The following is a 26,364-nucleotide window of genomic DNA, read 5'->3' as shown; positions in this document are numbered from 1 at the left end:
GGGGAAAAGGGGCTCGGGGTGAGGGAAAAGGGGCTCCTGAGGGGAAAAGGGGCTCGGGGTGAGGGGAAAGGGGCTCGGGGTGAGGGGAAAGGGGCTCCTGAGGGGAAAAGGGGCTCGGGGTGAGGGAAAAGGGGCTCGGGTGAGGGAAAAGGGGCTCCTGGGGGAAATAGGGTGGTGAAGGTGGAAAAGCGGCGCTTCCAAGAGGGAAATGAAGGGGAAATGGGGCTGGGAAGGGGAAATGGTGCCGGTTTGGGGTCAGTGGGGTGGGAAACGGGGCCGCCGAGGTCAGAGACGGGCTCGGCGCTTCCCTCACACGCGTGTGCCCCGTCCCTGTCCCTCACACGCGTGTGCCCCGGCACGTGGGCAGTGTTGCCCTCCCCGCCTTAGTTAAGCCCTTAATCTGCTGGCGGTAACGAGCCAAGGGCCGCCGGACGAGCCATGGGGACGGCCTGGGAGGCCCATCACCCACAGACACCCCTGACCTCCCCCTAAATACCCCTAGATACCCCCCAGCTCCCCTCTAGATACCCCAATTCCCCTCTAGATACCCCAATTCCCCTCTAATTACCCCCAGTTCCCCTCTAAGTACCCCCAGTTCCCCCTAAATACCCCCCACTCCTCTCTGAATACCCCAATTCCCCTCTAAATACCCCAATTCCCCCCTAATTTCCCTCTAAATACTCCAATTCCCCTCTGAACACCCCAATTCCCTTCTAAATTATCCTGATTCCCCCCTAAATACCCCCAATTCCCCCTAAATACCCCCCACTCCTCTCTGAATACACCAATTCCCCCCTACATACCCCAATTCCCCTCTAAATACCCGCTAAACACCCCAATTCCCCCCTAAACACCCCAATTCCCCTCTAAATTATCCTGATTCCCCCCTAAATACCCCCCACTCCTCTCTGAATACCCCAATTCCCCTCTAAATACCCCAATTCCCCTCTAAATACGCCCCTGAACACCCCAATTCCCCCCTGAACACCCCAATTCCCCTCTAAATAACCCTGATTCCCCCTAAATACCCCCAACTCCCCCTAAATACCCCCAATTCCCCTCCAATTCCCCCCTAAACACCCCAATTCCCCCTGAACACCCCAATTCCCCTCTAAATAACTCTGAATCCCCCCTAAATACCCCCAACGCTCCCTAAATACCCCCCACTTCCCCTAAATACCCCCAATTCCCCCCTAAATACCCCCTAAATACCCCAACTCCCCCTAAATATCCCCAGATCCCCCCGAAATATCCCAGATCCCCCCAAAATACCCCCCCACCCTCTCAAATCCCCCTCTACGACCCCTAAATGTTCTCAAATGCCAACAAATCCCTTTGAAACACCCTCGGACCACCTGGAACACCCCCCCCGACACCCCAATTCTACAAGACACCCCTAAAATCCTACCCCCCACCCCCCAAAAAAAACCTTACAGGTACCCCCAGAGCTGCGGAATCAGCCCCTCGGAGACCCCTCACCATGTCGGAGTCGGAGGAGAACGGAGAGGGTGAGCGCCAAGGGGGGGGTCCTGGGGGACAAGTGGGGGGTCAAAGGGGGTCCCCAGTGAAATGGGGGGGCCCTGAGGGAATAGGGGGGCCCTGTTCTATGGGATGTGGGAGTTCTGGGGGTCCCTGAGGGAATGGGGGGGGTCTGTGAAGTTATGGGGGGCACTTGAGGGAATGGGGGGTCCCTGTTCTATGGGATGTGGGAGTTCTGGGGGTCCCTGAGGGAATGGGGGGGGGGGTCTGTGAAGTTATGGGGGGGCCCTGAGGGAATGGGGGGTCCCTGTTCTATGGGATGTGGGAGTTCTGGGGGTCCCTGAGGGAATGGGGGGGACCCCAGTGAAATGGGGGGGCCCTGAGGGAATGGGGGGGGGTCCCTCTTCTATGGGATGTGGGAGTTCTGGGGGTCCCTGAGGGAATGGGGGGGGTCCCTGAGGTTATGGGGGGCACCTGAGGGAATGGGGGGTCCCTGTTCTATGGGATGTGGGAGTTCTGGGTATGGGATGTGGGAGTTCTGGGGGTCCCTGAGGGAATGGGGGGGACCCCAGTGAAATGGGGGGGCCCTGAGGGAATAGGGGGGCCCTGTTCTATGGGATGTGGGAGTTCTGGGTGTCCCTGAGGGAATGGGGGGGGGTCTGTGAAGTTATGGGGGGGCACTTGAGGGAATGGGGGGTCCCTGTTCTATTGGATGTGGGAGTTCTGGGGGTCCCTGAGGGAATGGGGGGGTCCCCAGTGAAATGGGGGGGCCCTGAGGGAATAGGGGGTCCCTGTTCTATGGGATGTGGGAGTTCTGGGGGTCCCTGAGGGAATGGGGGGGGGTTTGTGAAGTTATGGGGGGGCACTTGAGGGAATGGGGGGTCCCTGTTCTATTGGATGTGGGAGTTCTGGGGGTCCCTGAGGGAATGGGGGGGTCCCCAGTGAAATGGGGGGGCCCTGAGGGAATGGGGGGGGGTCCCTGAGGGAATGGGGGGGGGTCCCTGAGGTTATGGGGGGCACCTGAGGGAATGGGGGGTCCCTGTTCTATGGGATGTGGGAGTTCTGGGGGTCCCTGAGGGAATGGGGGGGTCCCCAGTGAAATGGGGGGTCCCTGAGGGAATGGGGGGGTTCCCTGAGGTTATGGGGGGCACCTGAGGGAATGGGGAGGGACCCTAGGGGGGGATCAGGGGGGTCCTTGAGGGAATGGGGGGACCCCTGAGGGAATGGGGGGGTCCCTAGAGGGGGTTCAGGGGGTTCCTGAGAGAATAGGGGGGTCCCTGAGGGAACTGGGAGGGTCCCTGAGGGAATGGGGGTGTCCCTAGGGGAGGTTTAGGGGGGTCCCTGAGGGAATGGGGGGGGTCCTTGAGGGAATGGGGGGGATCCCTGAGGGAATGGGGGGGTCCCTAGGGGGGGCTCAGGGGGTCTTTGAGTGAACGGGGGGTCCCTGAGGGAATGGGAGGGGGGGGGCTGAGGGAATGGGGGGGGCCCTAGGGGAGGTTTAGGGGGATCCCTGAGGTTATGGGGGGGTCACCTGAGGGAATGGGGGGGTCCCTAGGGGCGTTCAGGAGGTCTTTGAGGGAATGGGGGGGGGGGTCCCTGAGGGAATGGGGGGGGGGGACTGAGGGAATGGGGGGGGCCCTAGGGGGCGTTCAGGAGGTCTTTGAGGGAATGGGGGGGCACCTGAGGGAACGAGGGGTCCCCGTTCTATGGGATGTGGGAGTTTGGGGGGGTCCCTGAGGGAATAGGGGGTCCCTGAGGTTATAGGGGGCCCCTGAGGGACTGGGGGGGGCACCTGAGGGAATGGGGTTCCCCATTCTATGGGATGTGGGAGTTCTGGGGGGGTCTCTGAGGGAATGGGGGGGTCTCTGAGGGAATGGGGGGGGTCCCTGAGGGAATGGGGGGTCCCCATTCTATGGGATGTGGGAGTCTGGGGGGGTCCCTGCGTGTCTGTAGAGTCCGAGTGTAAGAACCCTTCGTGAGGGGGGGTGTCCAGGAAGGTTTTTTTGGGGGGGGTGTCTATCTTTGACCCCTATCTCCCCACCTCAGGCCCCCCCAAAGCGCTGCCATCCTTGGCCCAAGCCATGGGGCAGCCCTTGGGCTGGTCAGGGAGCGAAAGCGGGGGCCCCCCCGGAGGAGGAGGAGGAGAGGGGGGAACCCCCCCCGGGCAGCGCCAGCGGAGACCCCCGCACCCCAAACACAAGGGGCAGGGGGCCGGGGGGGGCGTCCATCGCTCCCCCCGCGCCCTTTTCTGCCTCCGCCTCAACAACCCCATCCGCCGCGCCGCCATCAGCATCGTCGAGTGGAAGTGAGTGGGGGGTTTGGGGTAAAACCCTCAAATTTTAGCATCGAGGGGGGTTATTTATGTTTTTGTGAAGATTTAGGGGGGGCTGACCCTCCTTTTTTTGCCTCCCAGGCCACCATCAGCATCATCAAGTTGGTTTTTTGGGGTAAAACCCACAAATTTTAGCATCGAGGGGGGTTTAATGCGTGTTTGTGAAGATTTAGGGGTGGGCACAAAGATTTAGGGGGGGCTGACCCCCTTTCTTTGCCTCCCAGGCCACCATCAGCATCGTCAAGTGGGTTTTTGGGGGTAAAACCCACAAATTTTAGCATCGAGGGGGGTTATTTATGTGTGTGTGAAGATTTAGAGGGGGCTGGCCCCCTTTTTTTGCCTCCCAGGCCGCCATCAGCATCGTCGAGCGGGTTTTTTGGGGTAAAACCCACAAATTTTAGCATCGAGGGGGGTTATTTATGTGTGTGTGAAGGTTTAGGGGGGGCTGACCCCCTTTTTTTGCCTCCCAGGCCGCCCTCAGCATCGTCGAGCGGGTTTTTTGGGGTAAAACCCACAAATTTTAGCATCGAGGGGGATTATTTATGTGTGTGTGAAGATTTAGGGGGGGCTGACCCCCTTTTTTTGCCTCCCAGGCCGCCCTCAGCATCGTCAAGCGGGTTTTTTGGGGTAAAACCCACAAATTTTGGCATCGAGGGGGATTATTTATGTGTGTGTGAAGATTTAGGGGGGGCTGACCCCCTTTTTTTGCCTCCCAGGCCACCATCAGCATTGTCAAGTTGGTTTTTTTGGGGTAAAACCCACAAATTTTAGCATCGAGGGGGGTTATTTATGTGTGTGTGAAGATTTAGGGGGGGCTGACCCCCTTTTTTTGCCTCCCAGGCCGCCCTCAGCATCATTGAGCAGGTTTTTTTGGGGTAAAACCCACAAATTTTAGCATTGAGGGGGGTTTAATGTGTGTTTCTGAAGATTTAGGGGGGGCACAAAGATTTAGGGGGGCTGACCCCCTTTTTTTTGCCTCCCAGGCCGCCCTCAGCATCGTCGAGCGGGTTTTTTGGGGTAAAACCCATAAATTTTAGCATCGAGGGGGGTTATTTATGTGTGTGTGAAGATTTAGGGGGGACTGACCCCCTTTTTTTGCCTCCCAGGCCGCCCTCAGCATCGTCAAGTGGGTTTTTTTGGGGTAAAACCCACAAATTTTAGCATCGAGGGGGGTTTAATGCGTGTTTGTGAGGATTTTGGGGGGGGCACAAAGATTTAGGGGGGGTCTCACCCCCTTTTTTTCCCTCCAGGCCCTTCGACATCCTCATCCTCGCCACCATCTTCGCCAACTGCGTGGCCCTCGGAGTTTACATCCCCTTCCCCGAGGACGATTCCAACGCTTCCAACCACAACCTAGTAAGCAAATCCCACCCCCCCCCCCCAAAAAAAAAAGGGGGGGCACCCCCCTCCACTTTCCCTGGCTCCATCTGGCACCGCGTTAGCTCGTTAAGAGATAACGAGGCCACGGATAATGTGGGGATCCCACCCCGCGACCCCCGTCTCCGTAGGGATGGAAATGGGGGGATAAGGGGGGTAGGGGGAGTTATTTTTTTTTTTGGGGGGGGGTCTTCTCGTGTTTCTTGAGGCGTGTGGAGCGTGTGCCTCTTCGCACACGCGTGTTCCTCTTCGCACACGCGTGTGTCGATGCCGTAAGCCGCTTAGGCCCCTGGGGGGCGGGTGTTAATCCCGGCTTAACCGCCCTGGGAACTGGGGCTTGGGAAAAGGGGACACTGGGGGATACTGGGAGGGGGTGGGGGTCCCATATCCGACTGGGGGACACTGGGAAGGGTCCCAAATGGCACTGGGGGACACTGGGAAGGGTCCTGATTGCTACTGGGGGACACTGGGGAGGGGGTGGGGGTCCCATATCCAACTGGGGGACACTGGGAAGGGTCCCAAATGGCACTGGGGACACTGGGAAGGGTCCTGATTGCTACTGGGGGACACTGGGGAGGGAGTGGGGGTCCCATATGTGACTTGGGGACACTGGGAAGGGTCCCAAATGGCACTGGGGGATACTGGGAAGAGTTCCATATCCTATTGGTGACACTGGGAAGGGTCCCAATTGCTACTGGGGGACACTGGGGAGGGAGTGGGGGTCCCATATCCTACTGGGGGACACTGGGAAGGGTCCCGATTGCTACTGGGGGACACTGGGAAGAGGGTGAGGGTCCCGTATCCTACTGGGAGGCACTGGGAAGGGCAGGAATGGGTCCCAGTTCCTACTGGGGGACACTGGGAAGAGGGTGGGGGTCACATATCCTACTGGGGGACACTGGGAAGGGTCCTGAATGGCACTTGGGGGCGCTGGGAAGGATCCCAATCGCTACTGGGGGGCCCTGGGAAGGATCCTGATCGCTACTGGGGGGCCCTGGGAAGGGTGGGGGGGTCCCAACTTCCACCATCCCTGGGATGGGACGTTCCGGCCCCCCCCTCACCCCCCATTTTTCTTCCTCCCCCCCCAGGAGCAAGTGGAATACGTCTTCCTCATCATCTTCACGGTGGAGACGTTCCTCAAAATCATCGCGTACGGGCTGGTCCTGCACCCCAGCGCCTACATCCGCAACGGCTGGAACCTCCTCGACTTCGTCATCGTCATCGTGGGGTGCGAGATCCTCCTCGAGGAACCTCGAAGGCTCAAAAAAAAACCCCTAAAAACAAAAATAAATCTCGTTTCGCAGCCTTTTCAGCGTCATCCTGGAGCAGGTTTCCCACAAACCCGGCGAGGCCCATCACATGAGCGGAAAACCTGGAGGCTTCGACGTCAAAGCCCTTCGCGCTTTCCGCGTTCTCCGGCCTCTCCGCCTCGTCTCCGGCGTCCCCAGTGAGATTTTAGCCAGGACCCGCTTCGAATTTTATTTATTTACCCACCTCCCGCCTCCGTTTATCTTTTTTTCGTCTCCTCGAGGCCTTCACATTGTCCTCAACTCCATCATGAAGGCCATGGTGCCGCTGCTGCACATCGCCCTGCTCGTCCTCTTCGTCATCATCATCTACGCCATCATCGGCCTCGAGCTCTTCATCGGCCGCATGCACAAAACCTGCTTCTTCGTCGGGTCCGGTGAGGAGCGCGAGCCCGCGGGGGGCACCTGAGGCCATTTTCAGGGCACGGAGCCACCTCAAAACCCATTTTGGGGCCTCACACCTCCCTCAAACCACAAAATGCGGCCTCAGCCCACCCTCAAACCCCATTTTGGGGCCTCAGCCCACCCTCAAACCCCGTTTTGGGGCCTCAGACCCTCCTCAAACTCCATTTTGGGGCCTCAGACCCCCTCTAACACAATTTTGGGGCCTCAGGCCCCCCTCAAACTCCATTTTGAGGCCTCAGACCTCCCTCAAACTCCATTTTGAGGCCTCAGACCCCCCTCTAACACAATTTTGGGGCCTCAGACCCCCCTCTAACCCCGTTTTGAGGCCTCAGACCCCCCTCTAACCCCATTTTGAGGCCTCAGACCCTCCTCAAACTCCATTTTGAGGCCTCAGGCCGCCCTCAAACTCCATTTTGGGGCCTCAGACCCCGCTCTAACCCCATTTTGGGGCCTCAGGCCACCCTCAAACTCCATTTTGGGGCCTCAGACCCCGCTCTAACCCCATTTTGGGGCCTCAGATCCCCCTCTAACCCCATTTTGGGGCCTCAGGCCACCCTCAAACTCCATTTTGGGGCCTCAGACCCCGCTCTAACCCCATTTTGGGGCCTCAGATCCCCCTCTAACCCCATTTTGAGGCCTCAGGCCCCCCTCAAACTCCATTTTGAGGCCTCAGCCCGCCCTCAAACTCCATTTTGGGGCCTCAGGCCCCCCTCAAACTCCATTTTGAGGCCTCAGGCTCCCCTCAAACTCCATTTTGGGGCCTCAGATCCCCCTCTAACCCCATTTTGAGGCCTCAGGCCCCCCTCAAACTCCATTTTGAGGCCTCAGCCCGCCCTCAAACTCCATTTTGGGACCTCAGACCACCGTCAAACCCCATTTTGAGGCCTCAGACCTCCCTCTAACCCTATTTTGGGGCCTCAGACCACCCTCTAACCCCATTTTGAGGCCTCAGACCCTCCTCAAACTCCATTTTGAGGCCTAAGGCCACCCTCAAACTCCATTTTGGGGCCTCAGACCCCGCTCTAACCTCATTTTGGGGCCTCAGGCCACCCTCAAACTCCATTTTGGGGCCTCAGGCCCCCCTCTAACCCCATTTTGGGGCGTCAGGCCCCCGCAAACTCCATTTTGGGGCCTCAGACCCCCCTCAAACTCCATTTTGGGGCCTCAGACCCCCCGCAAACCCCATTTTGAGGCCTCAGCCCCCCTCAAACTCCATTTTGAGGCCTCAGACCCTGCTCTAACCCCATTTTGGGGCCTCAGGCCCCCCTCAAACTCCATTTTGAGGCCTCAGACCCCACTCTAACCCCATTTTGAGCCCTCAGGCCCCCCTCAAACTCCATTTTCAGGCCTCAGCCCCCCCCTCAAACCCAGTTTTGGGGGTACTGGCTCCTAATAAACCCCATTTTGGGGCTGCGGATCACCTCAAACCCCATATCAGAGCTGCAAACCCCCCCTCAAACTCCATTTTAGGGGTACTGACGCCCAATAAACCCCATTTTGGGTCCATTTCCCTCCACTAAACCCCATTTTGGGTCCATTTCCCTCCACTAAACCCCATTTTGGGTCCATTTCCCTCCACTAAACCCCATTTTGGGTCCATTTCCCTCCAATAAACCCCATTTTGGGTCCATTTCCCTCCAATAAACCCCATTTTGGGTCCATTTCCCTCCAATAAACCCCATTTTGGGTCCATTTCCCTCCAATAAACCCCATTTTGGGTCCATTTCCCTCCAATAAACCCCATTTTGGGTCCATTTCCCTCCAATAAACCCCATTTTGGGTCCGTTTCCCTCCAATAAACCCCATTTTGGGTCCGTTTCCCTCCAATAAACCCCATGCTGGGTCTATTTCCCTCCAATAAACCCCATTTTGGGTCCATTTCCCTCCAATAAACCCCATTTTGGGTCCATTTCCCTCCAATAAACCCCATTTTGGGTCCATTTCCCTCCACTAAACCCCATTTTGGGTCCATTTCCCTCCAATAAACCCCATTTTGGGTCCATTTCCCTCCAATAAACCCCATTTTGGGTCTATTTCCCTCCAATAAACCCCATTTTGGGTCCGTTTCCCTCCAATAAACCCCATTTTGGGTCCGTTTCCCTCCAATAAACCCCATTTTGGGTCCGTTTCCCTCCAATAAACCCCATTTTGGGTCCATTTCCCTCCAATAAAGCCCATTTTGGGTCCGTTTCCCTCCAACAAACCCCATTTTGGGTCCGTTTCCCTCCAATAAAGCCCATTTTGGGTCCGTTTCCCTCCAATAAACCCCATTTTGGGTCCGTTTCCCTCCAATAAACCCCATTTTGGGTCCATTTCCCTCCAATAAACCCCATTTTGGGTCCATTTCCCTCCAATAAACCCCATTTTGGGTCCATTTCCCTCCAATAAACCCCATTTTGGGTCCATTTCCCTCCACTAAACCCCATTTTGGGTCTATTTCCCTCCAATAAACCCCATTTTGGGTCCATTTCCCTCCAATAAACCCCATTTTGGGTCCATTTCCCTCCACTAAACCCCATTTTGGGTCCATTTCCCTCCACTAAACCCCATTTTGGGTCCATTTCCCTCCAATAAACCCCATTTTGGGTCCATTTCCCTCCAATAAACCCCATTTTGGGTCCATTTCCCTCCAATAAACCCCATTCTGGGTCCGTTTCCCTCCAATAAACCCCATTTTGGGGCTGTTTCCCTCCAATAAACCCCATTTTGGGTCTATTTCCCTCCAATAAACCCCATTTTGGGTCCATTTCCCTCCAATAAACCCCATTTTGGGTCCGTTTCCCTCCAATAAACCCCATTTTGGGTCCGTTTCCCTCCAATAAACCCCATTTTGGGTCCATTTCCCTCCAATAAACCCCATTTTGGGTCCATTTCCCTCCAATAAACCCCATTTTGGGTCCATTTCCCTCCACTAAACCCCATTTTGGGTCCATTTCCCTCCAATAAACCCCATTTTGGGTCCATTTCCCTCCAATAAACCCCATTTTGGGTCCATTTCCCTCCAATAAACCCCATTCTGGGTCCATTTCCCTCCAATAAACCCCATTTTGGGTCCATTTCCCTCCAATAAACCCCATTTTGGGTCCATTTCCCTCCAATAAACCCCATTTTGGGTCCATTTCCCTCCACTAAACCCCATTTTGGGTCCATTTCCCTCCAATAAACCCCATTTTGGGTCCATTTCCCTCCACTAAACCCCATTTTGGGTCCATTTCCCTCCAATAAACCCCATTCTGGGTCCATTTCCCTCCAATAAACCCCATTTTGGGTCTATTTCCCTCCAATAAACCCCATTTTGGGTCCATTTCCCTCCACTAAACCCCATTTTGGGTCTGTTTCCCTCCAATAAACCCCATTTTGGGTCCGTTTCCCTCCAATAAACCCCATTTTGGGTCTATTTCCCTCCAATAAACCTCATTTTGGGTCCATTTCCCTCCAATAAACCCCATTTTGGGTCCATTTCCCTCCAATAAACCCCATTTTGGGGCTGTTTCCCTCCAATAAACCCCATTTTGGGTCCATTTCCCTCCAATAAACCCCATTTTGGGTCCGTTTCCCTCCAATAAACCCCATTTTGGGTCCGTTTCCCTCCAACAAACCCCATTTTGGGTCCGTTTCCCTCCAATAAACCCCATTTTGGGTCCGTTTCCCTCCAATAAACCCCATTTTGGGTCTATTTCCCTCCAATAAATCCCATTTTGGGTCCATTTCCCTCCAATAAACCCCATTTTGGGTCCGTTTCCCTCCAACAAACCCCATTTTGGGTCCATTTCCCTCCAACAAACCCCATTTTGGGTCCATTTCCCTCCAACAAACCCCATTTTGGGTCCATTTCCCTCCAACAAACCCCATTTTGGGTCCATTTCCCTCCAATAAACCCCATTTTGGGTCCGTTTCCCTCCAATAAACCCCATTTTGGGGCCGTTTCCCTCCAATAAACCCCATTTTGGGTCCATTTCCCTCCAATAAACCCCATTTTGGGGCCGTTTCCCTCCAATAAACCCCATTTTGGGGCTGTTTCCCTCCAACAAACCCCATTTTGGGTCCATTTCCCTCCAATAAACCCCATTTTGGGTCCATTTCCCTCCAATAAACCCCATTTTGGGTCCATTTCCCTCCAACAAACCCCATTTTGGGTCCGTTTCCCTCCAACAAACCCCATTTTGGGTCCATTTCCCTCCAATAAACCCCATTTTGGGTCTATTTCCCTCCAACAAACCCCATTTTGGGTCTATTTCCCTCCAACAAACCCCATTTTGGGTCCGTTTCCCTCCAACAAACCCCATTTTGGGTCCATTTCCCTCCGACAAACCCCATTTTGGGTCCGTTTCCCTCCAATAAACCCCATTTTGGGTCCGTTTCCCTCCAATAAACCCCATTTTGGGTCCATTTCCCTCCAACAAACCCCATTTTGAGGCTGTTGACCCCCACTAAACCCCATTTTTTGGGGGTTCCCCCCCCTTTTTTTTCCCCAGACCTGGAATCCGAGGACGACCCCTCTCCGTGCGCCTTCTCCGGCCACGGCCGCGCGTGCCTGCAGAACAACACGGAGTGTCGGGGCCGCTGGGAAGGCCCCAACGGGGGCATCACCAACTTCGACAACTTCTTCTTCGCCATGCTCACCGTCTTCCAGTGCATCACCATGGAGGGCTGGACCGACGTCCTCTACTGGGTCAGCACCCCGAAACTCCCTGCCCCCCGGCTCCCCCGAGCGCCCCCGAATCCTCCCTCGCAGCCCTCGGCGCCCCAAAATCCTCCCTCACAGCCCTGAGCTCCCCAAAATCCTCCCTGAGCTCCCCAAAATCAGCCCTGAGGTCCCCAAAATCCTCCCTCGCAGCCCTGAGCCCCCCAAAATCAGCCCTGAGCTCCCCAAAATCAGCCCTGAGCTCCTCAAAATCCTCCCTCGCAGCCCTGAGCCCCCCAAAATCAGCCCTGAGCCCCCCAAAATCAGCCCTGAGCTCCCCAAAATCCTCCCTCGCAGCCCTCAGCTCCCCAAAATCAGCCTCGAGCTCCCCAAAATCCTCCCTCGCAGCCCTCGGCTCCCCAAAATAAGCCCTGAGCACCCCAAAATCAGCCCTGAGCTCCCCAAAATCCTCCCTCGCAGCCCTCAGCTCCCCAAAATCAGCCTCGAGCTCCCCAAAATCCTCCCTCGCAGCCCTCGGCTCCCCAAAATAAGCCCTGAGCACCCCAAAATCAGCATTGAGCTCCTCAAAATCCTCCATCGCAGCCCTCAGCTCCCCAAAATCAGCCCTGAGCTCCTCAAAATCAGCTCTCAGCTCCCCAAAATCAGCCCTGAGCTCCCCAAAATGAGCTCTCAGGTCCCCAAAATCAGCCCTGAGCTCCTCAAAATCCTCCCTCGCAGCCCTCAGCTCCCCAAAATCAGCCCTGAGCTCCCCAAAATCAGCTCTCAGCTCCCCAAAATCAGCTCCGAGCTCCTCAAAATCCTCCCTCGCAGCCCTCAGCTCCCCAAAATCAGCCCTGAGCTCCCCAAAATCAGCTCTCAGCTCCCCAAAATCAGCTCCGAGCTCCCCAAAATCCTCCTTCGCAGCCCTCAGCCCCCCAAAATCAGCCCTCAGCTCCCAAAAATCCTCCCTCGCAGCCCTCAGCTCCCCAAAATCAGCCCTCAGCTCCCCAAAATCAGCTCTCAGGTCCCCAAAATCAGCTCTGAGCTCCTCAAAATCCTCCCTCGCCACCCTCAGCTCCCCAAAATCAGCCCTGAGCTCCCCAAAATCAGCCCTCAGCCCCCCAAAATCCTCCCTCGCAGCAATGAGCTCCCCAAAATCAGCCCTGAACCCCCCCAAAATCCTCCCTCGCAGCCCTCGGCTCCCCAAAATCCTCCCTCGCAGCCCTGAGCTCCCCAAAATCAGCTCTCAGCTCCTCAGAATCAGCCCTGAGCCCCCCAAAATCAGCTCTCAGCTCCCCAAAATCAGCCCTGAGCTCCCCAAAATCAGCCCTCAGCCCCCAAAAATCCTCCCTCGCAGCCCTCAGCTCCCCAAAATCAGCCCTGAGCTCCCCAAAATCCTCCCTCGCAGCCCTCAGCTCCCCAAAATCAGCTCTCAGGTCCCCAAAATCAGCCCTGAGCTCCCCAAAATCCTCCCTCGCAGCCCTCAGCTCCCCAAAATCAGCTCTCAGGTCCCCCAAATCAGCTCTGAGCTCCCCAAAATCAGCCCTGAGCTCCCCAAAATCCTCCCTCGCAGCCCTCAGCTCCCCAAAATCAGCTCTCAGGTCCCCCAAATCAGCTCTGAGCTCCCCAAAATCAGCCCTGAGCCCCCCAAAATCAGCCCTGAGCTCCCCAAAATCCTCCCTCGCAGCCCTCAGCTCCCCAAAATGAGCTCTCAGGTCCCCAAAATCAGCTCTGAGCTCCCCAAAATCCTCCCTCGCAGCCCTGAGCTCCCCAAAATCAGCCCTGAGCTCCCCAAAATCCTCCCTCGCCACCCTCAGCTCCCCAAAATCAGCCCTGAGCTCCCCAAAATCAGCCCTCAGCCCCCCAAAATCCTCCCTCGCAGCCCTGAGCTCCCCAAAATCAGCCCTGAACCCCCCCAAAATCCTCCCTCACAGCCCTCAGCTCCCCAAAATCAGCCCTGAGCCCCCCAAAATCAGCCCTGAGCTCCCCAAAATCCTCCCTCGCAGCCCTCAGCTCCCCAAAATCAGCCCCGAGCTCCCCAAAATCCTCCCTCGCAGCCCTCGGCTCCCCAAAATCCTCCCTCGCAGCCCTGAGCTCCCCAAAATCAGCTCTCAGCTCCTCAGAATCAGCCCTGAGCCCCCCAAAATCAGCTCTGAGCTCCTCAAATCAGCCCTGACCCCCCAAATCCCCCGTTCCAGATGCAGGACGCCATGGGCCACGAGCTCCCCTGGATTTACTTCGTTAGCCTCGTTATCTTCGGCTCCTTCTTCGTCCTCAACCTTGTGCTGGGGGTGCTCAGCGGGTGAGAGACCCCCCCAGCACCCTAAGAACCCCCATAGCACCCCAAAAACCCCCCTCAGCACCCCAAAACCAACCCCCGGCACCCTAATAATCCCTCTCAGCACCCCAATAACCCCCATAGCACCCCAAAAATGACCCCTCAGCACCCCAATAACCCCCCTCAGCACCCCAAAACCACTCCTAGCACCCCAATAACCCCTCTCAGCACCCCAAAACCCCCCTCAGCACACTAATAACCCCCCTCAGCACCCCAAAACCTCCCCTAGCACCCCAATAACCCCCCTCAGCACCCCAAAACCCCCCTCAGCACACTAATAACCCCCCTCAGCACCCCAAAACCTCCCCTAGCACCCCAATAACCCCCCTCAGCACCCCAAAATCCCCCTAGGACCCCAATAACCCCCCTCAGCACCCCAATAACCCCCCTCAGCACCCCAATAACCCCTCTCAGCACCCCAAAACCCCCCTCAGCACACTAATAACCCCCCTCAGCACCCCTCTAACTACCCCCCCAGCACCCCAATAACCCCCCTCAGCACCCCAAAATCCCCCTAGGACCCCAATAACCCCCCTCAGCACCCCAATAACTCATCTCAGGACCCCAAAACCCCCTTCAGCACCCCAAAACCACCCCCCGGCACCCTAATAACCCCCCTCAGCACCCCAAAAAACCACCCCTAGCACCCCAAAACCACTCCTAGCACCCCAATAACCCCCCTCAGCACCCCAATAACCCCCCTCAGCACCCCAAAACCCCCCTCAGCACACTAATAACACCCCTCAGCACCCCAAAACCACCCCCTCAGCACCCCAAAACCTCCTTAGCGTGTTCTTAGCGTGTCCTTAGCATGTGGAGGGGCTGATGCGTGTACCCCCCTTTTCCCAAGGGAATTTTCCAAGGAGAGGGAAAAGGCCAAAGCCCGCGGAGACTTCCAGAAGCTGCGGGAGAAGCAGCAGCTGGAGGAGGATCTCCGAGGCTACATGGATTGGATCACGCAGGCCGAGGACCTGGAGGGCGACGACGAGGACGGCGAGCACGACAAGCACCGTGAGGCGGGAAAAGGGGCTCAAAATTCCTCAAAAATTTTCAAATTTTTTAAAAAAATTTCAAAATTTTTCAAAATTTCAAAATTTTCCAAAATTTCAAATTTTTTCATAATGTCTCTGAATTCCTTGAAGTTCCTCAAAATGTCTCAAAATGTCTCAAAATATCTCAAAACTTCTCAAAATTCCTCAAAAGATCTCAAAACTTCTCAAAATTCCTCAAAGTTCCTCAAAAATGTCTCATAATTCCTCAAAATGTCTTAAAATTTTCTCAAAATGTCTCAAAATGCCTCAAAATTACTCAACATTTCTCAAAATGTCTCAGAATGTCTCAAAACTTCTCAAAATGTCTCAAAATTCCTCAAAAGTTCCTCAAAAATGTCTCAAAATGTCTCAGAATTTTCTCAAAATGTCTCAAAATGCCTCAAAATTACTCAAAATTCCTCAAAAATGTCTCAAAATTCCTCAAATTGTCTCAAAATTTTCTCAAAATGCCTCAAAATTACTCAACATTTCTCAAAATGTCTCAGAATGTCTCAAAACTTCTCAAAACTTCTCAAAATTCCTCAAAATGTCTCAAAACGTCTCAAAATTCCTCAGAACTCCCAAAATTTCTCAAAATTCCCCCAAATTCTTCAAAATGGCTCAAATTTCCTCAAAATTTCCTCCAAAACCCCTCAAAATGTCTTAAAATTTTCTCAAAATGTCTCAAAATGCCTCAAAATTACTCAGCATTTCTCAAAATTCCTCAAAATGTCTCAGAATGTCTCAAAATTCCTCAAAATTTCCTCAAAAATTCCTCAAAATGTCTCAAATTCCCTCAAAAACTCCTCAAAATGTCTCAAATTTTCTAAAAATTTTCTCCAAAACCCCTCAAAATGTCTTAAAATTTTCTCAAAGTGTCTCAAAATGTCTCAAAATTCCCCCAAATTCCTCAAAATGTCTCAAATTTCCTCAAAATTTCCTCCAAACCCCCTCAAAATGTCTCAAATTTCCTCCAAATTTCCTCCAAAACCCCTCAAAATGTCTCAAAATTCCCCAGAATTTCTTAAAATTCCCCAAATTCTTCAAAATGTCTCACAATGTCTCAAATTTCCTCCAAATTTCCTCCAAAATCCCTCAAAACGTCTCAAATTTCCTCCAAAATCCCTCAAAATGTCTCAAATTTCCTCAAAATTTCCTCCAAAATCTCTCAAAACGTCTCAGATTTCCTCCAAATTTCCTCCAAAACCCCTCAAAATGCCTCAAATTTCTTAAAATTCCCCAAATTCTTCAAAATGTCTCAAATTTCCTCAAAATTTCGTCAAAAATTCCTCAAAATGTCTCATATTTCCTAAAAAATTCCCCCAAATTCTTCAAAATGTCTCAAATTTCCTAAAAAATTCCCCCAAATTCTTCAAAATGTCTCAAATTTCCTCCAAATTTCCTCCAAAATCCCTCAAAACGTCTCAAATTTCCTCAAAAACCCCTCAAAATGTCTCAAATTTCCTCCAAAATCCCTCAAATTTCCTCAAATTTCCTCAAAATTCCCCCAAATTTCTCAAACTTTTATATTTTTTCTCCGCGCGCAGGCGTGACGCCTGAGGAGCTGCTGGGGAAGCGCAAACCTCGCCTCAAGTGGCTTCGCCACACCAGCCACTCCACCGACACCCACGGTGAACGCCTCTTCCTTCCATTCTGGGGGGCCCCCACCCCCTTTTTTGCCCCCTCACCCCCTTTTTTTGCCGCCCCACCCCTTTTTTTACCCCCTCACCCCCTTTTTTTGCCCCTTCACCCCCTTTTTTTGCCCCTTCACCCCCTTTTTTTCCCCCCTCACCCCCTTTTTTCCCCCCAACCCCCTTTTTTACCCCCTCACCCCCTTTTTTCGCCCCCTCACCCCCTTTTTTCACCCCCTCACCCCCTTTTTTTGCCCCCTCACCCCCTTTTTTTACCCCCTCAACCCCTTTTTTTCCCCCTCACCCCCTTTTTTTACCCCCTCACCCCCTTTTTTTGCCTCCTCACTCCCTTTTTTGCCCCCTCACCCCCTTTTTTCACCCCCTCACCCCCTTTTTTGCCCCCTCACCCCCTTTTTTTGCCCCCTCACCCCGTTTTTTTGCCCCCTCACCCCCTTTTTTGCCCCCTCACCCCCTTTTTCACCCCCTCACCCCCTTTTTTGCCCCCTCACCCCCTTTTTTTGCCCCCTCACCCCCGTTTTTTTGCCCCCTCACCCCCTTTTTTGCCCCCTCACCCCCTTTTTTGCCCCCTCACCCCCTTTTTTTTGGGGTTCGCAGCCAGCCTGCCCGGCAGCGAAACCACCTCGGTCAACACGGAGCCCGCGGGAGAGGAGGAGGCGCAGCCCACGGCCTGCGAGCGCTGCCTGTGAGCCAGAAACCCACCCCGGCACCCCAAAAACCCACCCCGGCACCCCAAAAACCCACCCCGGCACCCCAGAACCCCACCCCGGCACCCCAAAAATGAACCCCGGCACCCCCAAAACCCACCCCGGCACCCCAAAAACCAACCCCAGCACCCAAAAAACCCACCCCGGCACCCCAAAAACCCACCCCAGCACCCCAAAATCCCACCCCGGCACCCCAAAATCACCTCTCTGCACCCTAATAACCCCCCTCAGCACCCTAATCAACCCCATAGCACCCCAAAAACACCTCCCAGCACCCCAAAACCACCCCCAGCACCCTAATAACCCCCCTCAGCACCCTAATCAACCCCATAGCACCCCAAAAACACCTCCCAGCACCCCAAAACCAGCCTTGCAGCATCCCAAAATCACCTCTCAGCACCCCAAAACTGACCCCTAGCATCCTAAAACTGGCCCCAGCGCCCCAAAACCACCCTTCAGCACCCCAAACCCCCCCTCAGCACCCTAAAAATGCCCCGAGCACCCCAAAAATGCCCTTCAGCACCTCAAACCCCCCCTCAGCCCCCCAATAACCCCCACAGCCCCCCTCGAATCCCCCCTCAGCCCCCCAAAATCACCCTAGAACCCCAATAACCCCTCTCAGCCCCCCAATAACCCCCACAGCCCCCCTCGAATCCCCCCTCAGCCCCCCAAAATCACCCTAGAACCCCAATAACCCCTCTCAGCCCCCCAATAACCCCCACAGCCCCCCTCGAATCCCCCCTCAGCCCCCCAAAATCACCCTAGAACCCCAATAACCCCCTCAGCCCCTCGATAACCCCCACAGCCCCCCTCGAATCCCCCCTCAGCCCCCCAAAATCACCCTAGAACCCCAATAACCCCCCTCAGCCCCTCGATAACCCCCACAGCCCCCCTCGAATCCCCCCTCAGCCCCCCAAAATCACCCTAGAACCCCAATAACCCCCCTCAGCCCCCTGATAACCCCCACAGCCCCCCTCGAATCCCCCCTCAGCCCCCCAAAATCACCCTAGAACCCCAATAACCCCTCTCAGCCCCTCGATAACCCCCACAGCCCCCCTCAAATCCCCCCTCAGCCCCCCAAAATCACCCTAGAACCCCAATAACCCCCCACAGCCCCCCTCGAATCCCCCCTCAGCCCCCCAAAATCACCCTAGAACCCCAATAACCCCCCTCAGCCCCTCGATAACCCCCACAGCCCCCCTCGAATCCCCCCTCAGCCCCCCAAAATCACCCTAGAACCCCAATAACCCCTCTCAGCCCCCCAATAACCCCCACAGCCCCCCTCGAATCCCCCCTCAGCCCCCCAAAATCACCCTAGAACCCCAATAACCCCCTCAGCCCCTCGATAACCCCCACAGCCCCCCTCGAATCCCCCCTCAGCCCCCCAAAATCACCCTAGAACCCCAATAACCCCCACAGCCCCCCTCGAATCCCCCCTCAGCCCCCCAAAATCACCCTAGAACCCCAATAACCCCCCTCAGCCCCCCTTGAATCCCCCCTCAGCCCCCCAAAATCACCCTAGAACCCCAATAACCCCCCACAGCCCCCCTCGACTCCCCCCTCAGCCCCCCAAACCCCCCCTCACCCCCTTTTTCCCCCCTAAATTTTGGGGGTGACTCTGTTTCTCTCCCTCCCCAGGGGCAAAATCACCAAGACCAAATTCTGGTGAGCGAGGGAGAAGAGAAGGATCGGGGACTCGAACCTGATGGGGCCTCCTAGAACCTCTTGAGATGTCCTAGAAGCTTCTGGGACCTCCTAGAAGCTCACGGGGGGGTCTCTGAACCCCCAAATCTGCCCCCTCAGGCGCCGCCTTCGCCGCCTGAACCGTCTGTGGCGCCGTCGGTGCCGCGGAGCCGTCAAATCCGTCTCCTTCTACTGGACTGTCCTCCTCCTCGTCTTCCTCAACACCTTGACCATCGCCTCCGAGCACCACGGGCAACCCCTGTGGTTGACCCAGACCCAAGGTGGGACCCCGAAACCTTCAAATTGTGGAGTTCGAGCTCCAAAACCTTCAAATTGTGGAGGTTGAGCTCCAAAACCTTCAAATTGTGGAGGTTGAGCTCCAAAACCTTCAAATGGTGGAGGTTGAGCTCCAAAAACCTTCAGATGATGGAGATCGAGCTCCAAAACCTTCAAATTGTGGAGGTTGAGCTCCAAAAACCTTCAGATGATGGAGATCGAGCTCCAAAACCTTCAAATTGTGGAGGTTGAGCTCCAAAAACCTTCAAATTGTGGAGGTTGAGCTCCAAAAACCTTCAAATTGTGGAGGTTGAGCTCCAAAAACCTTCAAATTGTGGAGTTCGAGCTCCAAAAACCTTCAAACTGTGGAGATTGAGCTCCAAAAACCTTCAAATTGTGGAGGTTGAGCTCCAAAAACCTTCAAATTGTGGAGGTCGAGCTCCAAAACCTTCAAATTGTGGAGGTTGAGCTCCAAAATCTTCAAATTGTGGAGGTTGAGCTCCAAAAACCTTCAAATTGTGGAGTTCGAGCTCCAAAAACCTTCAAATTGTGGAGGTTGAGCTCCAAAAACCTTCAAATTGTGGAGGTCGAGCTCCAAAACCTTCAAATTGTGGAGGTTGAGCTCCAAAACCTTCAAATTGTGGAGTTCGAGCTCCAAAAACCTTCAGATGATGGAGATCGAGCTCCAAAACCTTCAAATGATGGAGGTTGAGCCCCAAAAACCTTCAAATTGTGGAGGTTGAGCTCCAAAAACCTTCAAATTGTGGAGGTTGAGCTCCAAAAACCTTCAAATTGTGGAGGTTGAGCCCCAAAACCTTCAAATTGTGGAGTTCGAGCTCCAAAACCTTCAAATTGTGGAGTTCGAGCTCCAAAACCTTCAAATTGTGGAGGTTGAGCTCCAAAAACCTTCAAATTGTGGAGGTTGAGCTCCAAAAACCTTCAAATTGTGGAGGTTGAGCTCCAAAACCTTCAAATTGTGGAGGTCGAGCTCCAAAACCTTCAAATTGTGGAGGTTGAGCTCCAAAAACCTTCAGATGATGGAGGTCGAGCTCCAAAACCTTCAAATTGTGGAGGTTGAGCTCCAAAAACCTTCAGATGATGGAGATCGAGCTCCAAAACCTTCAAATTATGGAGTTCAATCTTCAAACCTGAAGCTTGACGTCCGTACGGGTTCCCACCTCGCAGCTTACGCCAACAAGGCTCTCCTGTCGCTCTTCGCGGCCGAGATGCTCCTCAAGATGTACGCCCTGGGTCCCACCACCTACTTCTCCAGCTTCTTCAACCGCTTCGACTGCTTCGTGGTGTGCGGCGGCGTCCTGGAGACGGCCCTGGTGGAGCGCGGAGCCATGGAGCCCCTGGGCATCTCCGTCCTGCGCTGCGTCCGCCTCCTGCGCGTCTTCAAGGTCACCAGGTCAGGGGCTTGGACCTCAAAGAGGTCCTCCAAGCCGTGTCCCACCAGCTCCAGCCATCCCAGCTCCACCTAAGGTCCCACCAGCTCCATCTAAGGTCCCACCAGCTCCATCTAAGGCCCCACCAGCTCCATCCAAGGTCCCACCAGCTCCATCTAATGTCCCACCAGCTCCATCCAAGGCCCCACCAGCTCCATCTAAGGCCCCACCAGCTCCATCCAAGGTCCCATTGACTCTATAGAACCATCTTCCAACCAGCTCCACCTAAGGTCCCACCAGCTCCATCCAAGGTCCCACCAGCTCCATCTAAGGTCCCACCAGCTCCATCCAAGGTCCCACCAGCTCCATCTAAGGTCCCACCAGCTCCATCCAAGGTCCCACCAGCTCCATCCAAGGCCCCACCAGCTCCATCCAAGGCCCCACCAGCTCCATCCAAGGCCCCACCAGCTCCATCCAAGGTCCCATTGACTCTATAGAACCATCTTCCAACCAGCTCCATCCAAGGTCCCACCAGCTCCATCCAAGGTCCCACCAGCTCCATCCAAGGTCCCATTGACTCTATAGAACCATCTTCCAACCAGCTCCATCCAAGGTCCCACCAGCTCCATCCAAGGTCCCACCAGCTCCATCCAAGGTCCCACCAGCTCCATCTAAGGCCCCACCAGCTCCATCTAAGGTCCCACCAGCTCCATCTAAGGCCCCACCAGCTCCATCCATCCCAGCTCCACCTAAGGTCCCACCAGCTCCACCTAACATCCCACCAGCTCCATCTAAGGTCCCACCAGCTCCATCTAAGGTCCTACCAGCTCTAAGGCCCCACCAGCTCCATCTAAGGTCCCACCAGCTCCATCTAAGGTCCCACCAGCTCTAAGGCCCCACCAGCTCCATCTAAGGCCCCACCAGCTCCATCCAAGGTCCCACCAGCTCCATCTAAGGCCCCACCAGCTCCATCCAAGGTCCCACCAGCTCCATCTAAGGCCCCACCAGCTCCACCTAAGGTCCCACCAGCTCCATCCAAGGTCCCACCAGCTCCATCCAAGGTCCCATTGACTCTATAGAACCATCTTCCAACCAGCTCCATCCAAGGCCCCACCAGCTCCATCTAAGGCCCCACCAGCTCCATCTAAGGCCCCACCAGCTCCACCTAACATCCCACCAGCTCCATCTAAGGTCCCACCAGCTCCATCTAAGGTCCCACCAGCTCCATCTAACGTCCCACCAGCTCCATCTAAGGCCCCGCCAGCTCCTGAAGGTCCTCTCCACCTTCTCCGTGTCCTCCTGGTGTCCCGCAGGCACTGGGCGTCTCTCAGCAACCTGGTGGGCTCCTTGTTGAACTCCATGAAGTCCATCGCGTCCCTGCTGCTCCTGCTCTTCCTCTTCATCATCATCTTCGCGCTGCTGGGGATGCAGCTCTTCGGCGGCCGCTTCAGCTTCGACGAGACCCAAACCAAGAGAAGCACCTTCGACACCTTCCCCCAGGCCCTCCTCACCGTCTTCCAGGTGACCCCCGGCTCCTGGGGGGCCCCAAAATCCACGGGGAGACCCCAGAAGTCCATGGGGAGACCTCAAAAATCCATGGGGAGACCTCAAAATCCACGTTAAGAACCCAAAATCCACGTGAAGAACCTCAAACTCATGAGGGTCTTCAAGATCCTGAAGGTCATAGAGGGGCTTCCAAACCCATGAGGGACCCCAGAACCTCTAGGGGACCCTAAAACCTCTAGGGGGACCCCAAAATCCATGGGGAGACCCTAAAATTTGTGTGAAGAACCCAAAATCCAGGTTAAGAACTCAAAATCCATGTTAAGAACCCAAAATCCACGTGAAGAACCTCAAACTCCTGAGGGTCTTCAAGATCCTGAAGGTCATAGAGGGGCTTCCAAACCCATGAGGGACCCCAGAACCTCTAGGGGACCCTAAAACCTCTAGGGGGACCCCAAAATCCATGGAGAGACCCTAAAATTTGTGTGAAGAACCCAAAATGCATGTTAAGAACTCAAAATCCATGTGAGGAACCCAAAATCCACGTGAAGAACCTCAAACTCATGAGGGTCTTCAAGATCTTGAAGGTCATAGAGGGGCTTCCAAAGCCGTGAGGGACCTGGAAACCCAGAGGGGACCCCAAAATCCATGGGGGGACCCCAAAAATCCATGGGAAGAACCCAAAATCCATGTGAAGAACCCAAAATCCATGTGAAGAACCTCAAACTCATGAGGGTCTTCAAGATCCTGGAGGTCATAGAGGGGTTTCCAATCCCATGAGGGACCCCAGAACCTCTAGGGGACCCTAAAACCTCTAGGGGGACCCCAAAATCCATGGGGAGACCCTAAAATTTGTGTGAAGAACCTCAAATCCATGTGAAGAACCCAAAATCCACGTGAAGAACCTCAAATCCCTGAGGGTCTTCAAGATCCTGAAGGTCATAGAGGGGCTTCCAAACCCATGAGGGACTCCAGAACCTCTAGGAGACCCTAAAACCTCTAGGGGGACCCCAAAATCCATGGAGAGACCCCAAAATCCATGTGAGGAACCCAAAATCCACGTGAAGAACCCAAAATCCATGTTAAGAACCCAAAATCCACATGAAGAACCTCAAACTCATGAGGGTCTTCAAGATCTTGAAGGTCATAGAGGAGCTTCCAAAGCCGTGAGGGACCTGGAAACCCAGAGGGGACCCCAAAATCCATGGGGGGACCCCAAAAATCCACGTGAAGAACCTCAAATCCATGTGAAGAACCCAAAATCCACGTGAAGAACCTCAAACTCATGAGGGTCTTCAAGATCCTGAAGGTCATAGAGGGGTTTCCAAACCCATGAGGGACCCCAGAACCTCTAGGAGACCCTAAAACCTCTAGGGGGACCCCAAAATCCATGGAGAGACCCCAAAATTAATGAGGAGACCCCATAGGGGGGACCCCAGAACCTCTATGGGGACCCCAGAACCTCTAGGTGGACCCCAAAATCCAAAGGGGGGACCCCAAAATCCACGGGGAGACCCTATGGGGGGACCCCAGAACCTCTATGGGGACCCCAGAACTCACAGGGGACCCCAAAATCCACAGGGAGACCCCATAGGGGGGACCCCAGAACCTCTATGGGGACCCCAGAACCTCTAGGTGGACCCCAAAATCCAAAGGGGGGACCCCAAAATCCATGGGGAGGCCCCATAGGGGACCCTAGAACCTCTATGGGGACCCCAGAACTCATAGGGGACCCCAAAATCCATGGGGAGACCCCATGGGGGGGACCCCAGAACCTCTATGGGGACCCCAGAACACATAGGGGACCCCAAAATCCATGGGGAGACCCCATAGGGGGGACCCCAGAACCTCTATGGGGACCCCAGAACTCATAGGGGACCCCAAAATCCATGGGGAGACCCCATGGGGGGGACCCCAGAACCTCTATGGGGACCCCAGAACACATAGGGGACCCCAAAATCCATGGGGAGACCCCATAGGGGACCCTAAAACTCATGAGGGACCCCAAAATCCATGAGGAAACCCTATGGGGGGACCCCAGAACACATAGGGGACCCCAAAATCCATGGGGAGACCCCGTAGGGGGGACCCCAGAACCTCTATGGGGACCCCAGAACTCACAGGGGACCCCAAAATCCATGGGGAGACCCCATAGGGGACCCTAAAACTCATGAGGGACCCCAAAATCCATGAGGAAACCCTATGGGGGGACCCCAGAACTCATGGGGGACCCCTAAAACCTCTCGGGGGACCCCAAAATCCACGGGGGGGACCCCAAAACGAGTCCCCTCGCTCTCCTATAGCCGCGATGATGAACTGGGAGCCCTGGGGGGTTGGACTGGGAGCCCTGGGGGGGGGCTGAGGTTTGGGGGTGCCCCGTGTCCCCCCAGATCCTGACGGGCGAGGACTGGAACGCGGTGATGTACGACGGGATCATGGCCTACGGGGGCCCCGTCTTCCCGGGGATGCTCGTCTGCGTCTACTTCGTTATCCTCTTCATCTGCGGGAACTGTGAGCTACTGGGAGCCACTGGGAGCCACTGGGAGCCACTGGGAATGGAGAACAGGGGGGCTGGGAGGGACTGGGAGCACTGGGAGGGACTGGGAGCCACTGGGAATGGAGAACAGGGGAACTGGGAGCACTGGGAATGGAGAACAGGGGAACTGGGAGGGACTGGGAGCACTGGGAATGGAGAACAGGGGGACTGGGAGGGACTGGGAGCACTGGGAATGGAGAACAGGGGGACTGGGAGGGACTGGGAGCACTGGGAATGGAGAACAGGGGAACTGGGAGGGACTGGGAATGGATCATGGGGGACTGGGAGGGACTGGGAATGGGTCACAGGGGAACTGGGAGGGACTGGGAGCACTGGGAATGGGTCACAGGGGGACTGGGAGGGACTGGGAATGGATCATGGGGGACTGGGAGGGACTGGGAATGGATCATGAGGGACTGGGAGCACTGGGAATGGATCACAGGGGGACTGGGAGCACTGGGAATGGATCATGGGGGACTGGGAGGGACTGGGAATGGCTCACAGAGGAACTGGGAGGGACTGGGAATGGCTCACAGTGGAACTGGGAGCACTGGGAACGACTGGGAATGGCTCCCAGGCAAACTGGGGGGGACTGGGAGCACTGGGAACGACTGGAAACAGGCCGTGGGTGAACTGGGAGGGCCTGGGAGGTAACTGGGAGCACTGGTTTCCCAGACATCCTCCTCAACGTCTTCCTGGCCATCGCGGTCGACAACCTGGCGGACGGCGACAGCATCGGGGGGGGCAGCAAGAAGTGAGGGGGGTCCCCTGGGTCCTTTTGGGGTCCCCTGGGTCCTTCTTGGGGTCCCCTCATCCCTTTTTGGGGTCCCCTGGTTCCTTCTGGGGTCCCCTGGGTCCTTCTTGGGGTCCCCTGCTCCCTTTTGGGGTCCCCTCATCCCTTTTTGGGGTCTCCTCATCCCTTTTGGGGTCTCCTGGGTCCTTTTGGGGTCCCCTGGGTCCTTTTTGTGGTCCCCTCATCCCTTTTTGGTGTCTCCTGGTCACTTTTTGGGGTCTCCTGGTCCCTTTTGGGGTCTCCTCATCCCTTTTGGGGTCTCCTGGGTCCTTTTGGGGTCTCCTGGTCCCTTTTGGGGTCCCCTGGGTCCTTTTGGGGTCTCCTGGGTCATTTTTGGGGTCTCCTGGGTCCATTTTGGGGTCTCCTCATCCCTTTCGGGGTCTCCTGCTCCCTTTTTGGGGTCTCCTGGTCCCTTTTGGGGTGTCCTGGTCCTTTTTGGGGTCTCCTGCTCCCTTTTGGGGTCTCCTGAACCTCATTTTTTCCTTCCCTCCCTCAAAATCCAGAGAAAAGGCCGAGGAGGCCGAACCCGAAACGGGGAGCGAGGACGTGAAGGTCAAGGTGAGGGAGGGGTCCCTGAACCCCCTTTTTTACCCCCTGAACCCCCTTTTTACCCCATTTCCCCCCCTTTCCTCCCTTTTTACCCCTTTTATCCACTTTTACTCCCTTTTTACCCCTTTTCCACCTTTTACCCCCTTTTCCACCCCCTTTTATCCACTTTTTCTCCCTTTTCCCCCCTTTTCACCCCCTTTTCCCCCTTTTCCCCCTTTTCACCCCCTTTAACCCCTTTTTACCCCCTTTTTCCCCTTTTCCTCCCTTTTTACCCCCTTTTCCTCCCTTTTTACCCCCATTTTCCCCCCTTTTCCCCCCTTTTTATCTCCTTTTCCCCCCTTTTTCCCCTTTTCCCCCCCTTTCCCCCCTTTTTCCCCCTTTTTACCC

At 55.3% G+C, this 26,364-nt stretch overlaps 1 protein-coding gene across 1 annotated transcript in view; it reads left to right on the top strand.

Moving 5' to 3' along the window:
* Window positions 1-1,447: 1,447 nt before the first annotated feature.
* Window positions 1,448-26,364, top strand: part of LOC138734796 (voltage-dependent L-type calcium channel subunit alpha-1F-like) — a 69,786-nt gene continuing 44,869 nt past the window's right edge. Inside the window, exons 1-18 of the mRNA XM_069882608.1 lie at window positions 1,448-1,508; window positions 3,526-3,784; window positions 5,062-5,167; window positions 6,277-6,416; window positions 6,493-6,635; window positions 6,720-6,872; window positions 11,376-11,572; window positions 13,723-13,826; window positions 14,713-14,855; window positions 16,441-16,524; window positions 17,140-17,227; window positions 18,888-18,914; window positions 19,053-19,213; window positions 20,394-20,619; window positions 21,910-22,117; window positions 24,490-24,610; window positions 25,311-25,389; window positions 25,932-25,986. Of these exons, the coding sequence (XP_069738709.1) occupies window positions 1,481-1,508; window positions 3,526-3,784; window positions 5,062-5,167; window positions 6,277-6,416; window positions 6,493-6,635; window positions 6,720-6,872; window positions 11,376-11,572; window positions 13,723-13,826; window positions 14,713-14,855; window positions 16,441-16,524; window positions 17,140-17,227; window positions 18,888-18,914; window positions 19,053-19,213; window positions 20,394-20,619; window positions 21,910-22,117; window positions 24,490-24,610; window positions 25,311-25,389; window positions 25,932-25,986 (2,322 nt within the window). The 5' untranslated portion in view covers window positions 1,448-1,480. The remainder of the gene's footprint in view (window positions 1,509-3,525; window positions 3,785-5,061; window positions 5,168-6,276; window positions 6,417-6,492; window positions 6,636-6,719; window positions 6,873-11,375; window positions 11,573-13,722; window positions 13,827-14,712; window positions 14,856-16,440; window positions 16,525-17,139; window positions 17,228-18,887; window positions 18,915-19,052; window positions 19,214-20,393; window positions 20,620-21,909; window positions 22,118-24,489; window positions 24,611-25,310; window positions 25,390-25,931; window positions 25,987-26,364) is intronic.

The sequence above is a fragment of the Phaenicophaeus curvirostris genome, unplaced genomic scaffold (assembly GCF_032191515.1).
Source record: "Phaenicophaeus curvirostris isolate KB17595 unplaced genomic scaffold, BPBGC_Pcur_1.0 scaffold_241, whole genome shotgun sequence".
Lineage (NCBI taxonomy): Eukaryota > Metazoa > Chordata > Aves > Cuculiformes > Cuculidae > Phaenicophaeus > Phaenicophaeus curvirostris.
Note: the sequence above shows the minus strand (reverse complement) of the source record. Positions and strands in the feature narration are given on the sequence as shown.